General features: G+C 36.6%; 1 protein-coding gene across 1 annotated transcript in view; it reads left to right on the top strand.

The window, feature by feature from the left end:
• Positions 1 to 24042, top strand: part of SEMA5A (semaphorin 5A) — a gene marked incomplete at both ends in the record, with an annotated part of 337833 nt that overhangs the window by 203044 nt on the left and 110747 nt on the right. The window contains 3 exon segments of the mRNA XM_084260169.1: positions 4643 to 4928; positions 8252 to 8387; positions 11406 to 11610. Coding sequence (XP_084116295.1) covers positions 4643 to 4928; positions 8252 to 8387; positions 11406 to 11610 — 627 coding nt within the window.

The raw sequence follows: 24042 nt of genomic DNA, 5'->3' as shown, positions 1-24042 counted from the left end.
TTTATGTCTCATCTAGCCTGTTCATGTCAGGTGCCAATCGAAGAAAGGCAGAAAGGCCCCCCTGCAAGCAGACCATCTGTGCCCAGCTGCAGGGAGGTCTGACAGGAGCATCAGCCACATTAATGCTGCAAAAACCGATAATACACAGTGAACCAAGGAGAAGGAAAGAACTTAAAACTGAAATACATCTCAACCAGGGGAAAGTAGAAAAAAGCATGACTTTTGGGGAACATATACACACAAAACCCAGCATTCATCCAAGAAAGAAGGAGGAGGGGAATATTGGAAATAGAGATAGAATTTCAGCAGCAGCATACCAAGCCTTAAAGTGAAAGGGAAAAGGGATAATTATGAAAGTGAACTCTAGTTTCCTGTTGTGGGGAAAAAAAAAAAAAGAAGACAAGGGATAAAAAAAAAAAAGGACCAGGTCTACAGGGGAAAGTCCTTTGATTGTCTCCCTCCCTGCAAAACAAGACCAGAGGGAAAAAACTATTGCAAAATAAGTGTTTGTAGAGAAATGAGTAAGCCATCATAATTGAGTTTTCTTTCCATACCATACCTGCTGGTTGGCAAAATTTGCTTAAAGAAAGATTTTTTTTTGTTCTTGTGTAGTTTGTTTTCAAGTTGTGCCAGGGTAGGCTTAGTAGATTGGATGTTAGGAAAAATTTCTTCACAGGGAGGGTTGTTAGGCATTGGAATGGGCCATCCAGGGAAGTGGTGGAGTCTCCATCCCTGGAAGTATTTAAAAGATGGGTAGACGTGGTGCTCAGGGAGGTGGTTTAGTGGTGATTTTGGCAGGTTAAGTTCATGGTTGGACTTGATGATCTGAAAGATCCCTTTCAACCAAGACAACTTTATGATTCTATGATTCTATGTGGAATTCTGGATTCAGAATTTTAAGTAACCGTCCAAACTTTGGCATCTTTTAATAGATCCCTATAGCCTAAATCTCCAGAGTTTCTGATTGAAGTAGGGTAATCCTCTGTATTTTTGATCCTTGCCCCTCCCCCTGCATAGTGATGTGCAAGATGTCTATCCAGTGAATATAGGTGATGCAAAATCCACTGAACTCCAAATAGGACTCTCAAGGACTTGGGTAGGTATTAGATCAGAGTTGAGAATGGTTTCTGTCACAAAGTTTGTCACTGGTAAATTTGCATCTGCAAAATGATATAATAAATTGCAAAATATTATGACATGTAAGAACACTTTACCTTGAAAATGAAGGTGATTTATAGGAAATAAACAGCAAGCGATAAACCAAGGAGTTTTGTAATACCATATTTGAAAACTATTTTTCAGAAAAGAAATAATTGGTTTTCACAATTTATTAGAGTGCATCAGTTAAAAGAAATGTCTAATGAGTACATCCACTTTTATGATTATACTGAATTGTATTATAAAATCTATCAGCAATATAACAGAAGAGTGGAAAAAAATGTCTGGCATACACAGTTTTAGTGTATTTTGCAGTCCTTGCTCTTCCATGCCCATAAAATCTTCAATTTAGCAAAAGGAAAAGAATATAAAAGAAATCACTGAAAACTGAGGCACTGCAGAAGGAATAGAAGTCAAAATAGAATGGTAGCCAGCTATGCTCAGTTCAGCTACTGAGGATGGATATAAATATGATGACTACAAGTAATCTATTGCTTTTAAGATATTTAATAATATTGGGAAATTTTACTCTATGCTTAAGATTTGTCCTTAAAACATTCATGAGCAGTGATGCCTTAGCTTAATGCAAGATCTATACCATTTTCCAACAGCTGCAGAGGGCTACACTAATTGAATATACTTCCTGAATATATGGGAATGGCAAAATGTAAATAGGAAATGGACTTCATTAATTATGTCAATAGACTGAAACAAAATAAAATAGACTGGCATATTTAGAGCTTGAAATGTTTCCATTATTTTCAGCATCCCTTTTGGCCAGCATTTCTAGCTGGAGGTTGAACCTTATTAAAAAATCTTCAACAGCATCTTCCTAGAATTTAATGCCATTAAGTATTTGGCTGAATACAAAAATTTGGAAGAAATGGGTCTGTAAAGGCCAACAGTATGATAGTGTGATTCATTGATCTAGTGTATTCAATGAACAAGCTCCAGGCAGTTGTTAAGCATTAGCCCAGTGTCTAGACTTCTAAGATTTCAAATATATTATACATGCATATATCTATGTGCATGTCTGTATTTTGTGTAAATATATAATCTGATCTGTCTCTAGATCTGAAAAAATTAGAATATAACCTTTCTTTTCACATTTCTGGAGTTAATTTCACTTCTGACTGGGTCTCTGAATACTTTGCACTTCAGATGTGAATGGTCAGTTCTCACAGGGATGGTCAGTGGAAATCACAGCTCTTTCACGCTCAGAGTAGATTGTGGATCTGATAATCCTTTAAGTTAATTGCTGTTACCTCCAGAAAGACAGATCATTCCCTGTCACTAGGTTTACTGTGGCAACAACAGCATCTACTAACTAGGTAAATTAAGTCATATTAGTCTACTTCAGAGGATAAGGGAGTTTTGAAGAGTAAAGAGCACAAGTCAACTTTTCTTGCTCCAAAGCTCAGGAAACATGAAGAGGCCAGGAGTGCCTCAGATGACCTCACAGAGCATTCTCACACTCCTGTTCTCCATTGCTCTTCCCAGATAAAATTTCTGTACGATTCCTCTCACCCTTTTACCCACTCAGACTACATCTACACCACCTGTTTCAGGTGGATTGTTTTTCTTAATGTCTACCTTTAGTGGATACTGGTTTAAGTAATACCTAACCTTAATATGGTGGGCAAGTAGCTCAAGTTACTAGAGAATTACTATTTTCTAGGACTAGAGAATGCTTTTGCTTTCCTCCATAGGCAGTAGTTTCTTCCAAGAGTATTAAAGTATATTGCATTGAGTGAGGGAAGAAAGTACTTTACCGATTAAGAGAAATAATAGCTAGGTGTGTTATGGATAGGAATTGAAGTTGGCTAATGAAAAACTGCATGGAACTATCTCTGGATATATGTTTAATGTTTGATACCTGCCAAAACTGTCTAGAATGTGATGATATACAATTTTGTGATTTTTAGCCACATATTTTCATCATCATAGCATCGAAACCTCTACTTAAATTCTATAAGTCATTGTACCCTCTTACCTATTGAGGAAATGTGCACTTTTTAGAGTAAAAAAGATTAACAAACTTAAAAACTAAAGGGTTTTTTCAGCTTTCTCCATTTCAGTGTTTAGTCTGTAATTGTTTAACAATATTGCATGTTATATTTAAAGAATGAGAGCTCATGAGAAACTAAGAATTATCTCTAGAAATCTTTAAACTCTAATAATAACCTTTAAAGGTTTTTGAAACATTTGAAACAAAATCTTTATAATAATGGAATATGGAATGAAGATATGAGGTTCAGAAAGAGAAAACATTTAGCTCTTTGTATACTGACAATGCAATTTTACCATTATTGCTATCACAAGTCCTCTCATACCACTTTATTTTGCACGCGCACCCCCCCCTTTTTTTTAATACACGAATGCACTGGTGCTATGTAACTTATAGGATCTCAGCATACCAACAGCTTTTAATTCTGCTTAAAAATTTTGACAGGTTTGACGTGTTCCTGCAAAATGCTTAGACTCAGTTACAGCACCTTTTGTCAATACAATAGTGCTGCCAAGAAATCTTCACCTATTTAATTTCTTCGTAGTGTTTCCTCACAGTAGATGCTTTTTAGAACGCTTGTGTTGGTTTCTTTTTTTTTTCACTGTCGAACAAAATTGAATGAAAAAAAATTTGGGGTTGTTTCCCAGAGGTACCAGTGTTCTATAATGTCTCCTTACATGAGGTGGGCTCTTCTCCTCAATTCTGTGTCTCAAATTTGTCTTTCCTTTAAGAAGGAAGTTAGCAATTTATTAGTCTCTCTAAATGCCATGGGCTCTTCTCAGTTTTGGTTATCCTTATGGGAAATGGGACTCATATTTATTGTCTTTGGTATCCACTCTTTAATTTTTTAAAAGCTTTTTAAAATATTGCTATCTGTTTGGGGATTTTTGTATTTTTAATATATTATCTTATTTCTCACGCATCACCATCAGTTTAATTGATCAGTTTTAATATTTTTTTAAAATATTGTAATACTATCAAAAGTTTTAATTGAGATTGAGCTGAAATTAGGTTATTTTACCATCAAATGGAAAGAATTATGTAGAATTTCTTTTCATTACAGCTTAGGACCACCTTCTTAGTCATATTCGGTTACCATCAATTATTCTGCTTATCTGGAGTAATGGCATGGTGTAAAAGCAGAAACACAGCTAATGCAACAAATGAAGCAAATATGTTACAAAAATACCCCATGCCCATGTCTGGAGAAGAAAAACTCAGTGATGCTTTTGACTGTACAGTACAGTGAGTTGGGACAGGGTGTCCAGCACCCAGAGTAGAGAGTCTGTCTGGTCATGTTCATGTAGCCCATAATCCTGGCTGGACATGAGCTGGCCTGTTCAGATGTCATGGTGTCAGTTCCCTGCAAGGCTAATAAAAGATGTGTTTTTCTACATCTAATGCTTGAAGTTAAATCCAACTTCCATGTTATTATGAATGCACATCACAAGGCTGTGTTTTTTCTGTTATTGTCAGAGCCAAATTTTGTGTCATCTTATGACATTGGGAACTTCACCTACTTCTTCTTTCGTGAGAACGCGGTGGAACATGACTGTGGGAAAACAGTCTTCTCTCGTGCTGCTCGGGTGTGCAAGAATGACATAGGTGGCAAGTTCGTGCTGGAGGACACCTGGACTACCTTCATGAAAGCTCGGCTGAACTGCTCCCGCCCTGGAGAAATTCCATTTTACTATAATGAACTACAGAGCACATTCTTCCTGCCAGAATTGGACTTGATCTATGGGATTTTTACCACTAATGTGTAAGTAAATTCCATGATACATTTTATTTCCTTGCTAATCATAACAGTAAAACCTAAAGCTTCCGAGCTGCTCTCTTGCACGTCTGCCAAGTAGACATTGTAATTTCAAACTACTGTTTTGCCCAAGCTACTGTTCTCTTGTTCCAAATCCTTCCCACATGTATTGTTAAAGGAATATAAAAGAAGAAAGAACTCTTAATATTTCCTTACAGCAGAACCAGTTGTGTTTAAGACTATTCTGTCATCTTGTTCATACATTCTTTCAAAGACATTTTTTATTTGGCATGCTATTGTAAGTGTTGCTCTTACATATTTCAAATTATCCCTAACATGCTCATGTCAGTCTGAGGGTCAAACCAAACATTAAATCTGATTTTCACTGAACCTGGTATGTCAACAAAGTAGAAGTAAAAATGTACAGGTTGCTCTTAAATATTAAAAGTTCTTAAATATTAAAACATTGGATGGACATAAAAGCTTCCTAGACTCTAAGCTTGATATCAAGGCTTGCTTAACTCTTAGGAAAAAAGTCATTAATCACAGAAATGTCTCTTTTTACTTTAAACATGATAGCTGGAGTTCATATGTTGCTGTGTAAGAGCAGCCTATGCTCTGCGGCCCAGTGTTCAGACCACTGGAACACAGTTTCAAATTCTGATGTCTGATTCCCCTGCCAGCTTTCAGTGTCTTGTTTTGTAAGTCAGTTTTGCCTAGAATTTTAAAAGGTACTCAGGCACTTAAAACATACATTGGTGCTTCTTTCTACTGCTGTAACCACCTGGATACCTACATTCTATAAATATCAATTAACCAGCTGGAAACAGTTGCAAATTAAAGCCAGCAAATTATGATCCCTAGGGTTTTTGGACTGTGAGCATGAATTTGGGCTTTTAGTCCAGTCCTTTATCAATGCATTTAAGAATCTTCCAGACTCAGGTTGACCCCTGCACCTGTAGGTCAGGCGGTTAACACAACTGGTGACAGGCTGCTTGCACCAGGCACTGGTGATTCCTGACTTGGGGCATCAGATGATGAGCTTAACCCTGTTACTACACCAGGACAATGCATTGACACTAAATGCTGCTTTTTTAAAGAGACCAATAAAGACTTTGGGGCTACCGTGGTAAGAAAATTTGATGCTCTTTTCAACTACAATTTTAATTTTATTAGGCTTTTTTACTAACTACTTCGAGTCTTAAAAGACTGGTATTTCTCAGTTGGCATGCTCATACACAGCTCAACATCTTTTATGAGAAGTCAAAATAACCTTGACCCTGTCCCACCATGGAAAGGACAACTGTAGGTGTTCCACTCTAGAAAATCTACAGGGCTTTGGCTGTGGAAGGGGATCAGTGCTCTTCTCTCAGAAGGGTTGTTCTGGCATTTGGGGAATGATGGAGTTTTCTGTGCTACAAATCCCACAGGAGGTTGTGTAAGGATGTCAGGGCTGCCATCAGCGTACCCTGGCTCTTCTGAGAAGGGACTTGCTAATGGAAGACTACTTTTGCCACATAAAAATAGGCAGTGTTTAAAACCTTGCTGCTATTTCCCTCTTCTCCAGTAGATGAGTGTTCTGCCTTGTCCAACAGAGATGGACTATTCAAAGAAAAAACAATTAAAACTGTTCAGGGGTGGAAGTTTTTTTTTGATGGCTCCATTTAAATTATATTTGTTCCTGCCATCAAGTATTGTAACTATATTTTTGGACAGTGTTGTAGAGTTAGGATGTAGAATACCTGTTCAGAAATATCTGCACAGTCCTTCGCACCTTTCAGCCCTGCAAACTGATGGTTGAGAAGCACCAGGATTTCCCCTGGGGAACAGCCCATTCCTTTCTGTTGGTGTAACAACATCAGATAATACTGAACCACATTCAGCATTTGTCAACCACTGTATCTTCAGAAATGTATTGATTTTATTGTACCCTAAGTATTTTTTTAATATATTGTGAATCATTTTGTGGAGAAAAAAATTAAGCATTTCTGTCGATAAAGATTAATAGCAAAACCCTGTACCCTTTGTGTGTGATTGACTATTAAGTTCACTGTAGCCACTGCTTTATAATGAAGCTAATTTTGTTTCTTTCAGACCATCCAAACTCCATAAGCATGAGTCTGGTGTCCTTTAAGGACTTCAAGAAACTCAAGAACACATTGATATAGTTAACAATATTAGTGAGCTGTCTTTAGTGATACTTTATATCAGCAAGGAATTATCAAATCCGATGATAATTGATTCTGCTGAAATTGTTAGCATGAAACTTCAAGTTTTGAGGATTCTTTGAAATAAGAGTGACAAGCATAAGAAAGCAAATGCTCTTTTGTCCTGCTATTAAATCCGTATATCCTAAATATTTTTTCAGTCATTGGTAAATTTGATCCCCTGGGGTTATTTTTTTTTCTTTCCATCATTTTTCAGTTTCTATAGTAGTAGTGCTTTCTTAAGTAGTCCTTCTTAAATAAATTACAAACTAAGTTTAAAAAAGGGGGGGGAAAGAGGAAAAAAAGAAAGAGAAAAGGGAGAAAAAAGAATGCTGTGTAGGTTGTCAGCAGTTTTTATCTGCAATGGAAATTTGAGCAACTGCCACCTTCATTATATAGCCCTCTATCTCAAACTGTGGAAGAGAACAATGTAGTTTACTATTTTACAAGCTCTCATAGTTAGTGGATTATGTTGTTTACACTATGCAGAATTACTTTATTGTTATTTATATCACATTTTCAAGAAAAGAAAAGGAAATCTAGCTGCTCTTTATTTCTGTTAATTCCTCTAACAAGATATGTTGGAAAGTATGCAGTCCAAGTGGTTTTCTTGATGAGTTTCTGGAACTTGCATTCTTACTGCCATACAGCATCTCCTGGAAGACAGGATTTCTGTGGAGGTCTTATTCAGGGGTTCCATAGTGCCTAGAGATGTACCATACGTTGAGAATGCTTACTTGTGTCATGCTGCTATTGGTGGCATAGAAGAAATGTAATAGGCCCTGAGAATAATCTCATCCTGCGCTTTGTAACTAGAAGAAAGGTGTCCCTAATGCATGTGATTTTGTATAGCCTTGTGGTATTCGAGCAGAGGCAGGGGGTGGGAAGTTCTGAGTTTCTCCCTCACCAGCTGCTTGGCAAGCCTGAAAAAACTTTAAATCCAACGTCTGTGCCTAAATCAGCATTCATGTATCATTATCTTGAGATACCATCTCCTGACTGATCATATTGGCTTTGTTAATTACTTGAAGGATTTGAGAGTTATTGCCTTTTTAATGTATTTTTCAGCAAATAGACTTCTTAATGTTGTTACTTAGGTTAATGTTTATATTTCTTTTGCAGGAACAGCATAGCAGCTTCAGCAGTTTGTGTTTTCAACCTGAGTGCCATAACTCAGGCCTTTAATGGACCCTTCAAATACCAAGAAAACTCACGCTCTGCTTGGCTTCCATATCCCAATCCAAACCCTAATTTTCAGGTACAGATATGTGGGAGAAGGACAACGGTTTACATAATGTTTTTTCCAAGTACAGTATGGTTCATATTTAATAAGTCAAATTTTGCAACGTTAACTATTTAAGACCCTAAAAATTACTAAAAGGACCCAAACCCAAGGGCTTGGGCTTAGGAGATCCCCTTATTTTGACACATTTAATTTTATCTTTCCAGAAAATATTTTGAGTTGAATAGCTGATGTTATTTGAAGGGTAGGAGAAAAAAGGCTTAACTTCAATTTTCTGTCAAAAAGAAACATAGTTTTCTATCAAGGCAACAGGATAGAGAAGTGGGTCACTCAGTGGAACTTTCTATAAAAAGGGTACTTCAGGTAAGCACATGTGCATTGTTTTCTTCACCTGCATAGTCACCATTCCAGCCAGGGAAATAGAAGGGGGAAATGGTATTAACTTAATGATTAGCAACAACACCTTTTCACCAAAACATGTAAGTGTATTTGTCTTTATGATCCTTTCACCCTCCCTTAATCTCAGTGCAATTTCACAAGTTCAGGGCCTTTGCTATTTTCTTGTAAGTCAAGAGATCTTTGGAAACAGGAAAAAAAGTACGTATTGGGCATTATATGTAGCTTTAATGACTTTCTGATTTATGCAAATGAATGAAAATAAGGCACTGAATATTCTCTGAATTACAGGTCAGAGCCATGTTATCTTTCCAAAATAGTATGTTTACCATTAGCCCCAAGTGACAAGGCACCATGTGTGTAAGCCATAAAGCAGCAGCAGGATATATTTGTATATAGCTTTTTACATATTGTATAAATATTTATATTGTCAAAATAGCGATAGTAGGAGTGTCTAAGTGAGGTTAAATTTGTGAAGAAGGCCTGAAGAAAGGCTTGCATGTAAAAGTCTTACCTTCTTTCTGAGTAGGTGAGCAAGTCTGATAAAAGTTATTAACCTCTCCCTACAAACCTTGTATCAATGTGTGAATTACTGTGAGAGCACCCCTCCAAAATGGTACATGCTAAAATGACAGCCTGGCAGCTGTGTAAAAACAGTTTAAGTCTCTACTGTACTGTTGGTGCTCAGCTATAAATCCCAGTCAAAACTGAGGCATTGAAGAAATCTCTTGCTTGGATAGCCTGGCTGATGTTAATATGGTTGATGCTTCATCAAATTTACAGCAACAGTGGCAACAGTTGTGTCCTATCTCACTGAGAAACAGCTTTGCAGGCCAGTGCTAGTATTAAAAGCTGTAACATGGCCTTTTACTACACGGTATTGAGGCCAATTGACATTAACTGGTCTCTGGGTATCATTAGTGATGTCCAACTTCTATTCTTTTGCAGGTGCTCTTTCATTCTGTTGAGCTGTTAGATTTCTGGCTCTGGAAGTGCAGCAGTGATACATACCAGAAGCTCGTCTAATACTTAGACCTAAGCATAACAATTTCTGTGACTTGATGGTGCTTTAGAATACATACTTCACATAGACAGGATATATTCATTGTCAGAGTCACTGGTTTCCTTCCCAGAAAGACTTTTCTTTTGTAGAATCCTTATGATAAAATACCAGAAATTCTGTTTGTGTCATCTCAGAAGTAGATTTATCCTCAGAGTATTCACCTACTCAGCAATAACAGACAGTGATTTGTGTATGTGATTTGAAGGAAGACTACTGCTATGTAGTGACAGTTACATCAATCATTGCATTTCCAAGACTGGACTATATTAATGAAATATTTTCCAGATTAGAATACTACTGGTGTTCCCATTTCTGAGGAACACTGCTTTTCTCTAAGAGATTGTTCATTTTCTCTTTACACGGGACAATTTCCTTTGAAAGAATAAGGACCGTGAATTTCGGTGTATTATGAGTGTTTCAGCTGTGATCCTTCCTGCTTAATAGATTCAGAGAATTCTTCTTTGGCATGGTTTATTTTTTCACTGGTCTGGCATGCAGGGTTCTCACAGAACAAGTAATTGTTTCCTGCCAGGTGCTTAACTGTCTTTCCTCACCCTATGACCACTCATTATGAAATTTATTTTTTTCTTAACACGTGTGGATTTGGAACAATCACTTAATTTCAGATTGAAAACGTGGCAATAATGGAAAAAATAACTGGTAGGGTTTTGCACACTGTATTATTCATGCTGTAATTCATGGTGTAATTTATGATGTAGGGAAATAGAACAAAATATGACTTAGGCCTTTCACATTACCGACCTATTTGATAAACATTGTGAAGCACTGCTTTATTTCTTTGATGCAATTACGTGTGAGTAAACACATGGATGTTCACATATTTGCATATGATAAACAGCTTTCTCCTTTGTGTCCTTGGTTGAGGACTTAAACACAAAGACACTAAAATTAACTACCGATATTTTGCTTTGTTTGTTTGTGGTTGGCATTTGAGTGTGCAATTAGTGAATGCTTTCCTGTAAGGGAGGAGTACAGTTTTCAGATATAAAATATGGCCAGTCCGAAAGCAAAAATCTCTTTGCTATGAAGAACACTTTATACTTTGAGCTATGCATTGTCCATTCTTGGCTAATGAATGCAGGGTCTGAAGAAGTTGTAGGAACTGTGTGTGGTGTTTTGACACAGGATTTCTGCCAGATTCTGGCTGTGGTAGGACATGGGTTTTCTTTTGAAAATGCCTTATGTCTTTTCCACTGTGTCTGTGATAATTATAAAGAAACCTAGTTAGAAAATGCTGTGGTTCATTGGATGGTAGTTTTTCTCCTTTTTGCCCTGTGAACATAGGTTGTAGAAAGATATTATTATAGCCCACTTGTGGTGGTTAGTCTGGTGCCCTTCCATGTTGTTTACTGTTAGGGGAAACTATAATGCTGCTTCAGGAAAACGGAGCTTCCCCAGTCACTCTGTGGACAGTCCAGTCAGCACCAAAATGAGACCCTGAAGTGGAATTCCACATTGTCATTACTAGGTGTATGCCTGGGTTTTATTTTCTTGTGCTGTTAATTCTTGTTATAATTGACGGATGTAGTGATGTTACTTTTCTCTGTTTACAGTGTGGCACCATGGACCAGGGTTTGTATGTAAACCTGACTGAAAGAAATCTTCAAGATGCTCAAAGATTTTTCTTAATGCATGAGGTTGTTCAACCTGTTATTCCAATTCCTTACTTCATGGAAGACAACAGCCGATTTTCCCATGTGGTTGTGGATGTTGTGCAGGGCAAGGACATGCTTTTCCATATCATCTATCTTGCCACAGGTATGAAATCTGCACTGCCATGATAACTGTAAAAGTTTGTGGTCTATGAGTTCTAATGTTCTGTGAATCATTTATGAAATGTGTGTAGTGCACCTTGAACAACAGGTTTCCCTCTTTGGCAACATTAACTCTACCTTCTACATTTTCAGAGCAGATAATTTAAGCAGTTTGCAATGTCTGTCTTTATATTACAGAATCACACTAGGTTGGAAAAGACCTTTAAGATCTTCGAGTCCAAGATTATTATATTGTGAACTCAGTTTTTGGTCTCTGTTTCCCATTCTCTTTTGAAGCCTACATGCTCTTGAAGGAGCGAATGGATGGAAATTCTACAAATAGGACTTCACAGATTTCTCTGTCTTTTATTCTGTTTATAGTTCAGGGTACAATCTTACCCAAGATAAGATACTTTTGGATCTTCTGAGGTAGAAGTAACTCTACAAGTTGCAAATACAGTTACTGCTATTGCTATTTCTGACTTTTCTGCTCACAAGTATTTTATTACCTTTCCTTTTAATTTCATTTCAAAGTCATTCATTATGCAGTTTTACAGCCTGCCTTATTATTTGTCCATTTATATGTGAGTTTATCAAGGAAAGAATATAATAATCATCCACCTAAAATTGCCTTGCTTAGAAATGTTGCTTTCTTAGTTCAAAATTTCAAGCTTCTTAAATATAATGAGGGCGTCACAGAGCTGTTTTTGCAGAACAAGGCTGTCTGTCCTGAGCTGAGACTGAAATACTAGGTTGGACTAATATGTTTAGAGACTTATGGCATAAGATTTAGGGTAGTCCTCAAATACTTAGTCCCATGCACATTGGTGAGGGATAGCTCATCAAAGCGATGTTGAGTAGGCACCAAATTTAGGGGAAGAATCTGTTGATAAACAAGTGGAAAAAAGAATCCTAATACTATTCATTTGATTTTGCAATAAATGAAGTAAATTTTAAAATTGTTATTGATTCATTAGAAACCAGATTAATCCTTTTAATTACTAGAATTATGATTTACTAATGCAAATTGTATATTCTACAGTTTATAATTTAAGAGCTAAAAAAATGTGCATTTACTATATGAACTATATGATTTAATTTTTCCTTGAAAGCATTTTAAAAATCCCTAGATATGCCAAAACACCACAGATTAATTTAATTAAAATCTTATCATTTCAGGAGGAAGGCAGTAATTTTTACCTTCTTTGGAGTGTAGGTCATGATTTTAATTTCATTGCATTGATAATGATGCAGCATCTTAATTCTCCATAGTCCTATGTAGACCTCCCTACGTAGAACCTGTGGAGCAGTTAGTGTTGAGTTTGCATCTTAAACTATATGTGGTAAAAGATTAGTGAGAAAACAGCACTACCTCTATACACAACAAAAACTATGGGCAGTGGCCTTAACTCTGCAATAAACAATAACTTTGGGGGCAGACCAAGTTTAATAGTTTTGAATTGATCCAGTGTCTGGCTTTCCTCCTGCATACGATGTCATGTGTCCTAAGCTCTGAAGACTACAGAGCACGTACATGTTTGGGGGAGGTGGAAGAGTGGCTAAATTACATTTTTAGCCAATCCTGTGTTAAGAGATATCAGTGTACATGCTGCTGCCAAAAGGGAAGTCCACTCAACTCGAAGTACTGGGAGTAAGTAATTTACATGTCCTGGTGTACGGGAGGATGGATCGAACCCGTGCTACGTGAGATGTGCTCTGCATAACTTTCATAGTTGTAATTCACTACAACATTCTTACAAAAATTCTGTTTTAAAATGCACAAAGCTGTTTCAGTGGAAAGGTGGACCTATAGATTACATTGAATACAAATGAATGCTCTGTTTGCTTTGTTATTCAACACAAAATCCCTCTCTTTGAAGAAAATGGGCAGTAGTTAAGAGAAATTCTCTCACCCAGCCTCCTTATATTCACTTACCTACCCATCCTGTTATTACAATGCAAATATTACAGAGGGAGAACAACCCTTACAGTATAAAAGTGTAATCTCCTTTCATTAAACCTTAAATAGATATAATATTACTTTAGGAGAGACTGGGAGTAAGCAAACAAATGCATTAATCTACTGTGTCAACAGTCTTCATTTCCTAAACCTTTGCCAAGTCATCATTCTGCTAGGGGATTCTGATGTGCTGGGATTTAACAGCTACTGCTCATATCAGAAATACACTTTAGTACTTTGGAAACACATCTTAATCTTTTGCTGCACTGACTTCTAACTCAGAATGAAGGGATATATCAATTTCTGCACATTTTGTGTTGCTTAGAGCTAGCAGTGCTTCTGGCTTTAGGCAGGCAGAAATCCCTGAAACATTTTCAGCGATTCAGAAAGGAAACTCAGGGAAAGCATTCACAGAAATTCAGAACTGAAAATCATCTATAATAAGAACTTAAAAGTAAAGCAAGCTAGAGAACAACCCAATATTCTGACAAAATTTCAAGTCTAAGACTTACTTGTTCATTAGAAAAAATCAAAGCAAAATGGTGTTATGTGTGTTACAGTTTTGTTTCCCTCCATTTTGCCCCTTTTCCCCCCTTCCATTTCTTTCTCCCTTTCAGTATAAATGCCTAGGTGTCCCATGGTTAATAACTTCACCACTATCAAAAGGTTTTCAATGCTTTCTTTAGAAAACAAGATGCTGAATCAAGAGCAAGTACCCCTTATATAGAGGACTGTTGCAAAATGTATTGATTTATTAGAATGAATAAGAAAATTGCTAGGTATGGTGTCTAGTTTTAGAGTATTCTGGAAACAGTTAAAGGTTGCTGTTTCTTGGAAGTTCAGAAAAGGTAATAATTGAGCTATCTGAAAAGAAACTTTACGGCTATATTTTAAAAATGTCTTGGTGGAAAAACTCCCATGTTTTCTCACTTCTTCAATCCCAGTGAACAGAGGAGGTCCCCTCCATATCCTGAACAGAAGCAGTATATGTCCAGTGGCAGATCTTGATTATTAGGATTCATAGTTTAGCGTTGATGAAATTGGAGTATGGCTGACTTATAAAGAAACTAAAAAATCTGAAGAAAGATGTATTGTTGGCTACTCTCTGAAGAGCACGTTGTCCACTGAGCTGAACCTGATTTTTTTATGCCATGAAGCCAGGTTTTGTCTGAGGTTTAAAGATGACTAGAGGATCACAGAATAAGAAGGTTGGAAAAGACCTTTGAGATCATGGAGTCCAACCATAGATGTTACAACATGTTTTGAATTCCCCTTCCTGAGAAGTTCTAGAAAGTGTTTTTTAAGACCTCAAAATTACAGATAAAAATAATTCTAATTAAACAAATATAGCAGTTGTTGTGAAGAAGTAGAGAGGGATTACACAGAAATGTCAAGACATTTTCATGCATTTGCCTCGAGAACAGTTATAACAGGTAATAAATCTCCACAAATGTAACATTTTTCTCATGAAACCCTGATCCTGTACATTCTCCAGAAACCAGTCCCAACCTCATGAAGTGATTTGCAAGTATTCATGAAACTCAGTTTGAAAGTGCTATCCAAATAGTTTGAGTTTCTCCTGTTTGTTTTACTAGATGGGAATAAATTGATGAAAAGTAGTGCATGATTTAATTCCTCTGTGACTTTAGTTACAGTTGTGTCTTTTTCCTTTTGTTTTTGTAATCAAGATGTGACACTTTTTGTTAGAGAACAAAGCAAGGTCTTAACAAGAAAAAATGTTTTCTGTGTGTTTTTGCTAAAAAATGAAAATGAAAAATTCAGATGAGATATTGTCATTTCCCTGGCAGACTACAGGTTGTGATCAGAGTTTGCAGCTTTCACGGTTTAATGTGCATGGTGTCATAACATATATAGTAATTTAAAATTACAGACCTTAAATTGTAAGCAAAATCACATGCTTGTATGTCTTTCATACATGGGGAAGAGAACAATAAAGCTTAAAATGATGGCTTTTTTTCCATTTTGGCGCTAGTTCTAACTGTATCATCTCAGGTTTGTTGAGGTTATTGGAAGTGATCTGCAGATAATTTTTACAGAAAGGAGCTATAGACTTTTCCTCTGAGAAGCACGTTTTTTTCTTAAAAACTACAATATAAATGCAAGAAAAATAATAATGATCAAAGTTGTCGTAATTTGAGTCATGAGTCAAGTGTGAAAGAGATATGTAGTCTATTTGTATCCGTTAATGCTTTCTAGTTCAAAACCAGAGAAACAGGAAAATCAAAGTGCAGATGGATAATGAGCCACATACACTGCGGCAGATTCAGGTTGTATGTCTTTCCCTGACAAAGGAATCATGTGCTTTTCCATAGTTGTAAAACAGCCCTGCAGTGGTTTTAAAACCACTTCCCTGGCCCTTCTTGTTGGCTTGGCCTTATGCAATGTCATTTTAAGAGGGTTGGGGCAAGGGCAGTCATCAGTTATTCTACTTGGCTGATGAATGTTGGAAGGCAACGGTTCTAAGAGCAACGTGATGATCTTGAACATTTGTTTAAAAGGATTGAGCAGCAAAACATGAAATTAATAGCCTTATTCTCTACTCCTTTCTAGGGACTGCTGTCTCTGGTAAAGGAAAGGCCTAGTGGAATCCCTTGTTTGCACCATTATTCTTTCCAGGAAGCATTTTTTCTACAGAGTTAAAAAAAAAAAAAAAAAAAAAAAAAGAGAGAGAGAGATATTTAAAAGGTTCTATGGCTTTGTCCTCAAGTGTCTAGTGCTCACTCTGGGATTTATGCTAATGTTACTAAGTATGCTTGTTGTATGTTCCTACTAGAATATTGATGTAATTTTCCATGTAGAATATCTTTAAAGACAATGAAGTACAGTGTAAACCATAGCTGTTTTACTAGGCAATTTAAAAACAGAAATGTTGATTTTCCACTGCCTTGTGTATTGTCTCATCTGTACTGGGCAAAGTGGCTTTAAAATGTTACCAAATGAGAATGGTCATGTCTGAAGTCCAGGCTACATAGTTATAAATGATATTATAGGGCTCTAGAAAAGCAAGCCCAGCATTTTAAATTTCTAGCAGGACTGATTTCCCTTGGCTTTATCACTGTGTGTAGAGATAAATCATTCTGCCAGCTCCAATTGGAGAGTGCTAAAGAGGTTTCTTAATAAATAGATGGCTCTAACTGGAGCTGGTTACATTATTCATTGACAGCAATTTATATGTGAGAATCGTAGCCCTTTATTTGGTTCACAGATTACCCACCACTTATTTGTAGTCATTTTTGTTAGTATAATCAACCCATAAATAGGTCATGATTTTGATTAGTTTGTTGCTGATATTTGCTCATAGAGTTTGTTCGTATTTTAGATAGCATGTTTGCAAATTGCCTGTGTAAGTAGATGCCATTTGTATTCTGTTCTCTCAAGGGACAAATTTAAGTAGGAGAAACCCTTTTATTCTTGTTCACAAATTATCATTGTGTCTTTATAATTGCCCACCTCTATCAGATAAAGACTGTAAATAAATATCCAAAGGACATATGGTGTGTGCACCTCTGTGCCACCACTAGAAGTCGGAATTACTGCAAAAGCAGCTACTGGCTGAATGTCCTTTTATATGGCCTGTGAAATCCTCTTTAACTACTATATAAACATAGAATGTCCAAATAGCCTTTCCTCATTCTTTTCTAGTTTTTTTGGGAACTGTCACCTCTTCTTCTCGGCAGGTAAGCTAGACTTGATAACCCTTATATTCATTATTAGATAATTTTAATGCATGGAGTGTGAAACTGTGAGTGAAAGAGGTGCCTTACATGGTGCTCAATGTTGTTCCTGCTGTCTTCAAAGTCAAGTTATTAGCGTCTAAGCCTGTATTCAAGTCACTTGTTTTGCCCCTGATAACCTGCAGTGTCAGCTAACAGGCTTGGTCCTAATCTTGAAAAAAGTTCTTGGAATCGACCTTATTTCTGAGCAAATTTCGACCTTTGAACCAACTGTGTAACTCTGGCATGAGGCCACAGTTAGTGTTCAGGACCCTTCCTGAGAGAGGTGTGGAGGAAGCCTTCCCTTTGAAGAGACTCCACTCAATCAGAACTTTTCAGGCAGGATTAAGCAACTTGGCATGTTGCTGAGCATTCTGGACATCTTTAGAGTATTCTGCAAGGCCTTTTCCGAAGCCTTTGATTTAAGGTGGATATGCTTAACAGTGGCTCGATGAGCCCCTGCTAATGAAAGAAGAAAGTGAAACAGTTAAAACACATGGAGAAAAAAAAAACCCAAACAAACCAAACTTGTGTCTGTATGAATCTTGAGCCTTAAGAAACAAAGAAAAAAAAACAAACAAAAAAAGAAAATAAATGTTGGGTCACAGGCATAATGGTATTGTAAGTACGATATTCACTGTGAGCTATTAGTAAAGCAGCTGTTAAATAGGATATTCTACAGAACTCCTGTTTTTGTTAATGTTTATGAATGTCTTCATTCTATGGCATTTTCCCCCCAAAACATGAATAAATCCAAATGTATACACCAAATAGAAGCAGTAATCAGCAAGGATTTTCCCCAGTAGTATTTATGGATTTTTTTTCCTTTGGTTTACCCAGCTCTGATCATAGGACATCATAAATCTTCATAAGCTAAAGAAATTGTCAATAAAGATATGCCTTGTTTACTTTGTCCTGTGACTTTTAAGAGCCATCAAAAAAAGGAGATGTGCTATGCAAAATACTGTGGCTCCATATTTGGAGCAGAGACTTACTTGTCTACAGATTCATTCTTCTACATTTTATTTTTCTTGTCTCATGAATCTTGGAAATTTGGTGCTACAATTCACACCTTTAGTACGAATGGGAATGACAGCAGTCAAAATAGCTGTTAGACCACTTGCCTAGGAGATAAGAGCCGATTTTTAACTAACTAGCTCTGTGATTTCCTGGTTACTGTCAGATGTCTCAAATCCTAGGCTGCCATATAAAGAATATAATTTAATATGATTATATATTATATACTATGGCTATTACTGCTTGAATGTCCTATATTAATGAGATGAACATCTTCTGGTGAGAGGGTTTTAGGTTCATGTCTGTATTCCCAACTTTGTTTCTGTTGCTTGTCCATTTACTTCCTAATGTACTTTAGAAAGAAATCAACATCATTCTTTCCTTCTGTATTTCTGGACTAAAGCTGTGCTTTATGCTGAAATTGCTGCTGAACATCCATGCAAATCATACTGGATTTGTACTGGATATATTTACTGGATTTGTCTCATCTAGGGACTGAGGCACAGGGACATATGTAATGCACAATGCAAATGAGTTTGAGTCCCTGAAATGTTCTAGTCAACCAACTTTGTGATGCTTCTGGATCACAAAATCACAGAATCATAGGGGTTGGAAGGGACCTCAAGAGATCATCGGGTCCAACCCCCCTCCATACAGTAGTCAGTTGTCTTTCTGACACTTCTGGTGAAAATAGCCATATATTACTCAGTTAAGAAATCAGGCAGGGTTTATTCTGGGTTATTATCTGAGAAGTAGCTTTTTCCACTTGTGCATGTAAGTGATTCTTTGATCTGGGCACTGGAAAATTTATTTAGTGGGAAAGCACTGTCATATTCTTAGCATGAGTTAGGTTGCACAAGGTATTTATTATTGTGGTGGCATGAAGGAAGGCAATAAAAAAATAATAGGAGCAGTAAGCACTCCCTGACCAGTCAGGTCCAATCAGAGTTAATACATCTCAACTTTGGGAGACTGGCAGGGATCCAGGGCCTGTATTTACTAGTAATTTTATCCTTTGTGTACAGTGAGGGATTCTTGACTGCTGCTCTGTTTCAGATAACAAGCTGTAAATCATAAGAATTCTGTCATCTTGTGATTAATATCTATGCTTATTGCTTACTCTACTACTTTAGGCAGAGGTTACACAGTTCTTTAGAGGTGCTCATCTCCACTATCTGAGAAGGCCAGTCTTAGCAACTTATTAAACATTTTTAAAAGGTGTCTCCAAAAATTGAATCCTTTCTCCTCCTGAGAAGAAGTTTCTGGGAAATTAGTCTAGACTTGTTTATTTGTTTCATTGTCTTACCCAATAAGCAACCTTATAGTTTTATTTCTTTCTCTTTTCAGAACACAAGATATCAAAATTATGTGCCTCTTGACAGGTGTAATGTTTCCCATTCAGAACCATAAGAATTCTTGTGTCTTCTTTGCCTCAGGGCTTCGAGTTTGTTTTGTGCATGTGTGATTTTTAGTACAGTAAAAGCTGGATGTTGCCAACACGAGTGGCTATAATTACAACATATTGCCAATTGGGCATTCTTTAGAACAGGTGTTACTCAGATGTTGCTCTTGATATTAAATCTGTTTAGTTAGCATCTAGCTGGCCTTCATGTTTAGGCCAGTGACACACTTCTCAACCACCTGAATCTGAACTGCAGCCTAATTTGTCCTTATTTATGTCTTTAAGTATAAACTAGATCGCTCAGTTCTAAAAACTTCTATTGGAATTCTTGGTAAGGGTAGTGACATAGAACATGCTCACATGTTAAAGTGCATATTGGCAGTATCTGTTTGATTCAAATACACTAAATATGATCAAAGGCTATAAATATGTACATTTTGTTTTGGCTTTAGGTTTGATGCACCGACACATTCTTGATATTCTGTTTTATTTTGAACCTGACACTGTTGAAGTGCATTCCTTTTCTGAGCTGGAAGAATGTGTCTTTTGCATGCCAAGTTATTTCAATCTGATGCAAGAGGAAAAAAAATGTTATACTGGCCTTCTTTAAGGATGCTGGCTTCATTTGTCATGATCCTTGTAAAGATTTTTTTATTACTGAGTGAGTTTATAGACAGAACTCATGTAAACTAAATACAAATTCAAAATTAGATTATTACTCGGTAAGATCAAAGACTTTATGCTTGATGTTGTTATGAATCATGTTTTGCTCTGTATTGCCTATCTCAGATTTCCTGATATGTCCACAAGGAAGAAAAAGAGAATGAGTGTGGGGTATTAGAGCCAAACTTGAAATTGTTGTCTCTTACCTGTTTGCCAAATCCCGAGAAAGAACTTTCTGCTCTGGAACTCATTAAAGCCTCATCTAAAGATTCTGTGCTGTAGTTACAAGCATATCCTCTCTGCATCAACAGCATTTCTTAAACCAATGTTTGTGTCTCAAGTGTTGTAGTTTTGAATTCCCCCACTTTTATGTAACTTTTTGAAGGGGATATATATGGTGATACTCAGAATGGGGATGTGATCAAGTAGCTGTGATGTGAGCAAATCTGATACACTTACACAGGACTATCCTCTGCAATGAACACAACAACGTGAAAGGTCAGCCTGTTGATAAAGTAGCAATGCTCATAAGGGGAATGTGGAGCTGAGGTTTAATTTCTCTTGGGCTTCAGAGTTCAAAGCACTTCCTTACTGAATGCTTGATCCAAGAGAGAAGGGGTTGCTGTGGATGTGGAGGAGCTCTCCCGGATCCACTGTCTGACAGCATTCTAATCTGCATGCAGAGCACACTGTTCATCTGGCCTGCAGATGCAGGAGCACAGCAGCTCACAAACCAAGTAGGTAGACAACTCAGAGAGATGATGTCTGGCTCCCTTCTGCATTTTTCCGATGCCTTTTAAAATAAGTGGCGAGTGTTTCCTCAAATTTCCTAAGGACATGGAAGGCACCTATTTCTTGCAGAGCATAAATTCATATCAGAAGCTGTTAAGAGTAAGGAAGAGGTGTTTTTCACAGGCGCAGTATATTGCTTGTCTCTCTAGCCCCTGTTCCCTGCACTTTGGTAATCTCCACTGGTGTACGTTAACATGACTCTTAGAGACTTCATGATGTTTCTTGGCTGCAACTGAGGCTTTTCTCTCATTAGTTCAGCTCTCTCCTATACATTGAGGGACTAAGGTAACTGCCTGCCCTTGGTTTTGAATTTGTCAATGAAAGCAGCTTAACAAAAGAAGTTTTAAATCTTTGGTAGGACAAAAGTATCTATACTAAGATACTGTCATACCTACATAAAATAGCTTTGCTAAAACTGAAGTTTCAACTTTCACATTTCTTCCCGTTGGATGGTATTAGTGTTTGGAATATCAGGGCTTAAGGGAGAGAAAGCTGGCAACCCAGATCTCACAAGTTTCCCAGCTGATCCATGAGAGCAATTTCTTTATTAAAAATTTTATCGCTGAAAAATAATTAAATGAGAGTGCAAATAACAGATCATTAAAAGGTATGACTTCATAAAGTCTTTAAAATAAGTACTGCTTAATGTCATATAAATAAATGTAACATAGATTGAAATGTTAATAAACGGGGGGTTTATCAACTTCATCCTGTTAAGGAACTATAGCTGAAGAAGCTTTTGCTCCTAAGTATTCTGAAGTAATGTGTTACTTCCGAGTTAGTTGAATGCATGAACTGTTGTGGGTATATTCAACTCCAACAAATCAGAAAGAAAAAGAAAGGATTTGCATCTTACCTCTCTCAGTCACATCTTTGGCAAGCTGAAAATCTCTTACAAGATTGAAAGGGGAAGAGAAATGGTAAATAAAGGTGTGAGCAATGAGTATGATTAATGAAAAATTCATGCGTTTTGGCATTGTTGAAATTGTTTGATTTCTTTTGTCAGACAGCAAGAAACATCTGGTTTAGATCTAGGGAGGGTAAAGATTTGGCCCTGGTGTATATGGGCTTCAGTCTAACAAGCTGAGAAAAAGGGGTGATTTGTTGTTCGTTCTTTGTGAAGAAAACAGACCTAATTGATGTGGAGGCTGGGAGATGTAATTCAGCATGTGTTTTGTTGTTTAGCATGGGTTTGTGGGTTTGTGCTTAGTTTTTTAGAAAAAGATCAAGGGAAAAGCTAACAATTATTCCAGTTTTAGGAGTTACCAAGTTTGTAGACAGAGTCTTTCACAAAAGTCATGCTGTTTTTGCTTAGGTGGTAGTTGTTTTGTGTTTTACTCTCAAATAAATTTGAATTTACCTTCAGAATTTGCAGTCTCTATATGAAACATTATTTTAATAAATCTGACTAGAACTGGCTTTTAAATTCCAATTTGACATAGGAGGCGGGAAATGGCCACTATAGGATTGTACACAAACTGCACTATTTTCTGAAATATAATACATTTTTGATTCATAGGAAATGCTGCTTGTGGAAATGTTAATTATGCCAACTTACAATCTGTTGAACTTCAAGGAATGATATATGATTTCTGTATTAAAGCAGGTTTTTAACTCTTTGCATGGTATTACTAGAAAAAGCCTTTGCTCATGCAACTGCAAATTCAGTAAGTCCCTGATGCCTTTGAGTCTTTATAATGCAAGGGAATTAAGTCTGCAGGGGATAGTAGTGTTCTAAAGAATGTATTTCTCTGGAAAACAATAAAGAGAAGATTGAAATGATAGTTGTCCTGATTTCAATTCATAGATAAATTCCAAAATTGCTGTGTTTGAAAATTGAAACTATTGGGGGGGGGGGGGGAGTGGGTGGGTTTAATCTTCAGTGTTTGTCAGTAATTTGTATGTTCTTTCTGTGCCCTACCAAACACATGGCTATCTTTGAAGAAAGCCCCTTATTTTGGAATAATTAATATCTAGATGAATACTTCTCCATTCAAAAGACTCTGAATCAACAGTTCTGATTCCCGTGTAGAATAGAAAGTCCATAAATATTCCCTTCATAAAATAAATACATATTAATTTTTGACACGCAGCCATGAGAAACTCCCCTAGAGCAGAGGTACGACTGAATTTCTCTATCCACAAGGGCATTAACAGGCTTGCTAATCCTTTCAGAAGGTATGCAAATAGGTTGTGGCTAAAATTGCGCCTTTCAGTTTCTTAATAGTTGGCAAATGAGTTAAATTATCTCTCCTATATAAAATTCTGGGGACTGTAATAGACCATCATAACTCCTTTGTTGACAGGCATTATCAACAATTTATCTAATTTCAGCTTTAATTCAAATTAATTTCCAGTGCTATAGGGAAGCACATCAATATTTACTTGAAATGTAATGGGAAAGAGGGAATAAGAAGTCAAAACAAAGATAAAGAAGATAAATCTAAGATATTGTGTGTGCTTCCTTTTTAGACTGTCTTTCAAAGCTGCTGTTTTTTCATCCAAGAACTGAAAACCAAAACCTAACCACATTGTAGAAATATGAGTAGTTTTACCCAGACAATAACATTTTAATATAGGACTTTTCTATATTTTTCTTCTGCTGCTTCCAAAACAATGACTATATTTGTGCCTGAACTCTCCTAAAAACTTTTAAGCTGTAAATGTCTGTGTTCTTATATGGCCAGGGATTCTCAGATTATTGTTACTCTCTAGCAATACAAGAAACACATAAAAAACCTCTGAAATCCAAAGCCCTTTGAAATTTGTCATGGAGAGCGAATGATTTGGTTTAAAATCTGATATAATTTTAATAAAAACTAGAAATGACCTGCTTTTATTTACTATACATGGGACGAAAAAGTCCAA

Source organism: Gallinula chloropus, assembly GCF_964237585.1.
Source record: "Gallinula chloropus genome assembly, chromosome: 2".
Classification (NCBI taxonomy): Eukaryota; Metazoa; Chordata; class Aves; order Gruiformes; family Rallidae; genus Gallinula; species Gallinula chloropus.
This window is presented reverse-complemented; position numbering and strand designations above follow the sequence as displayed.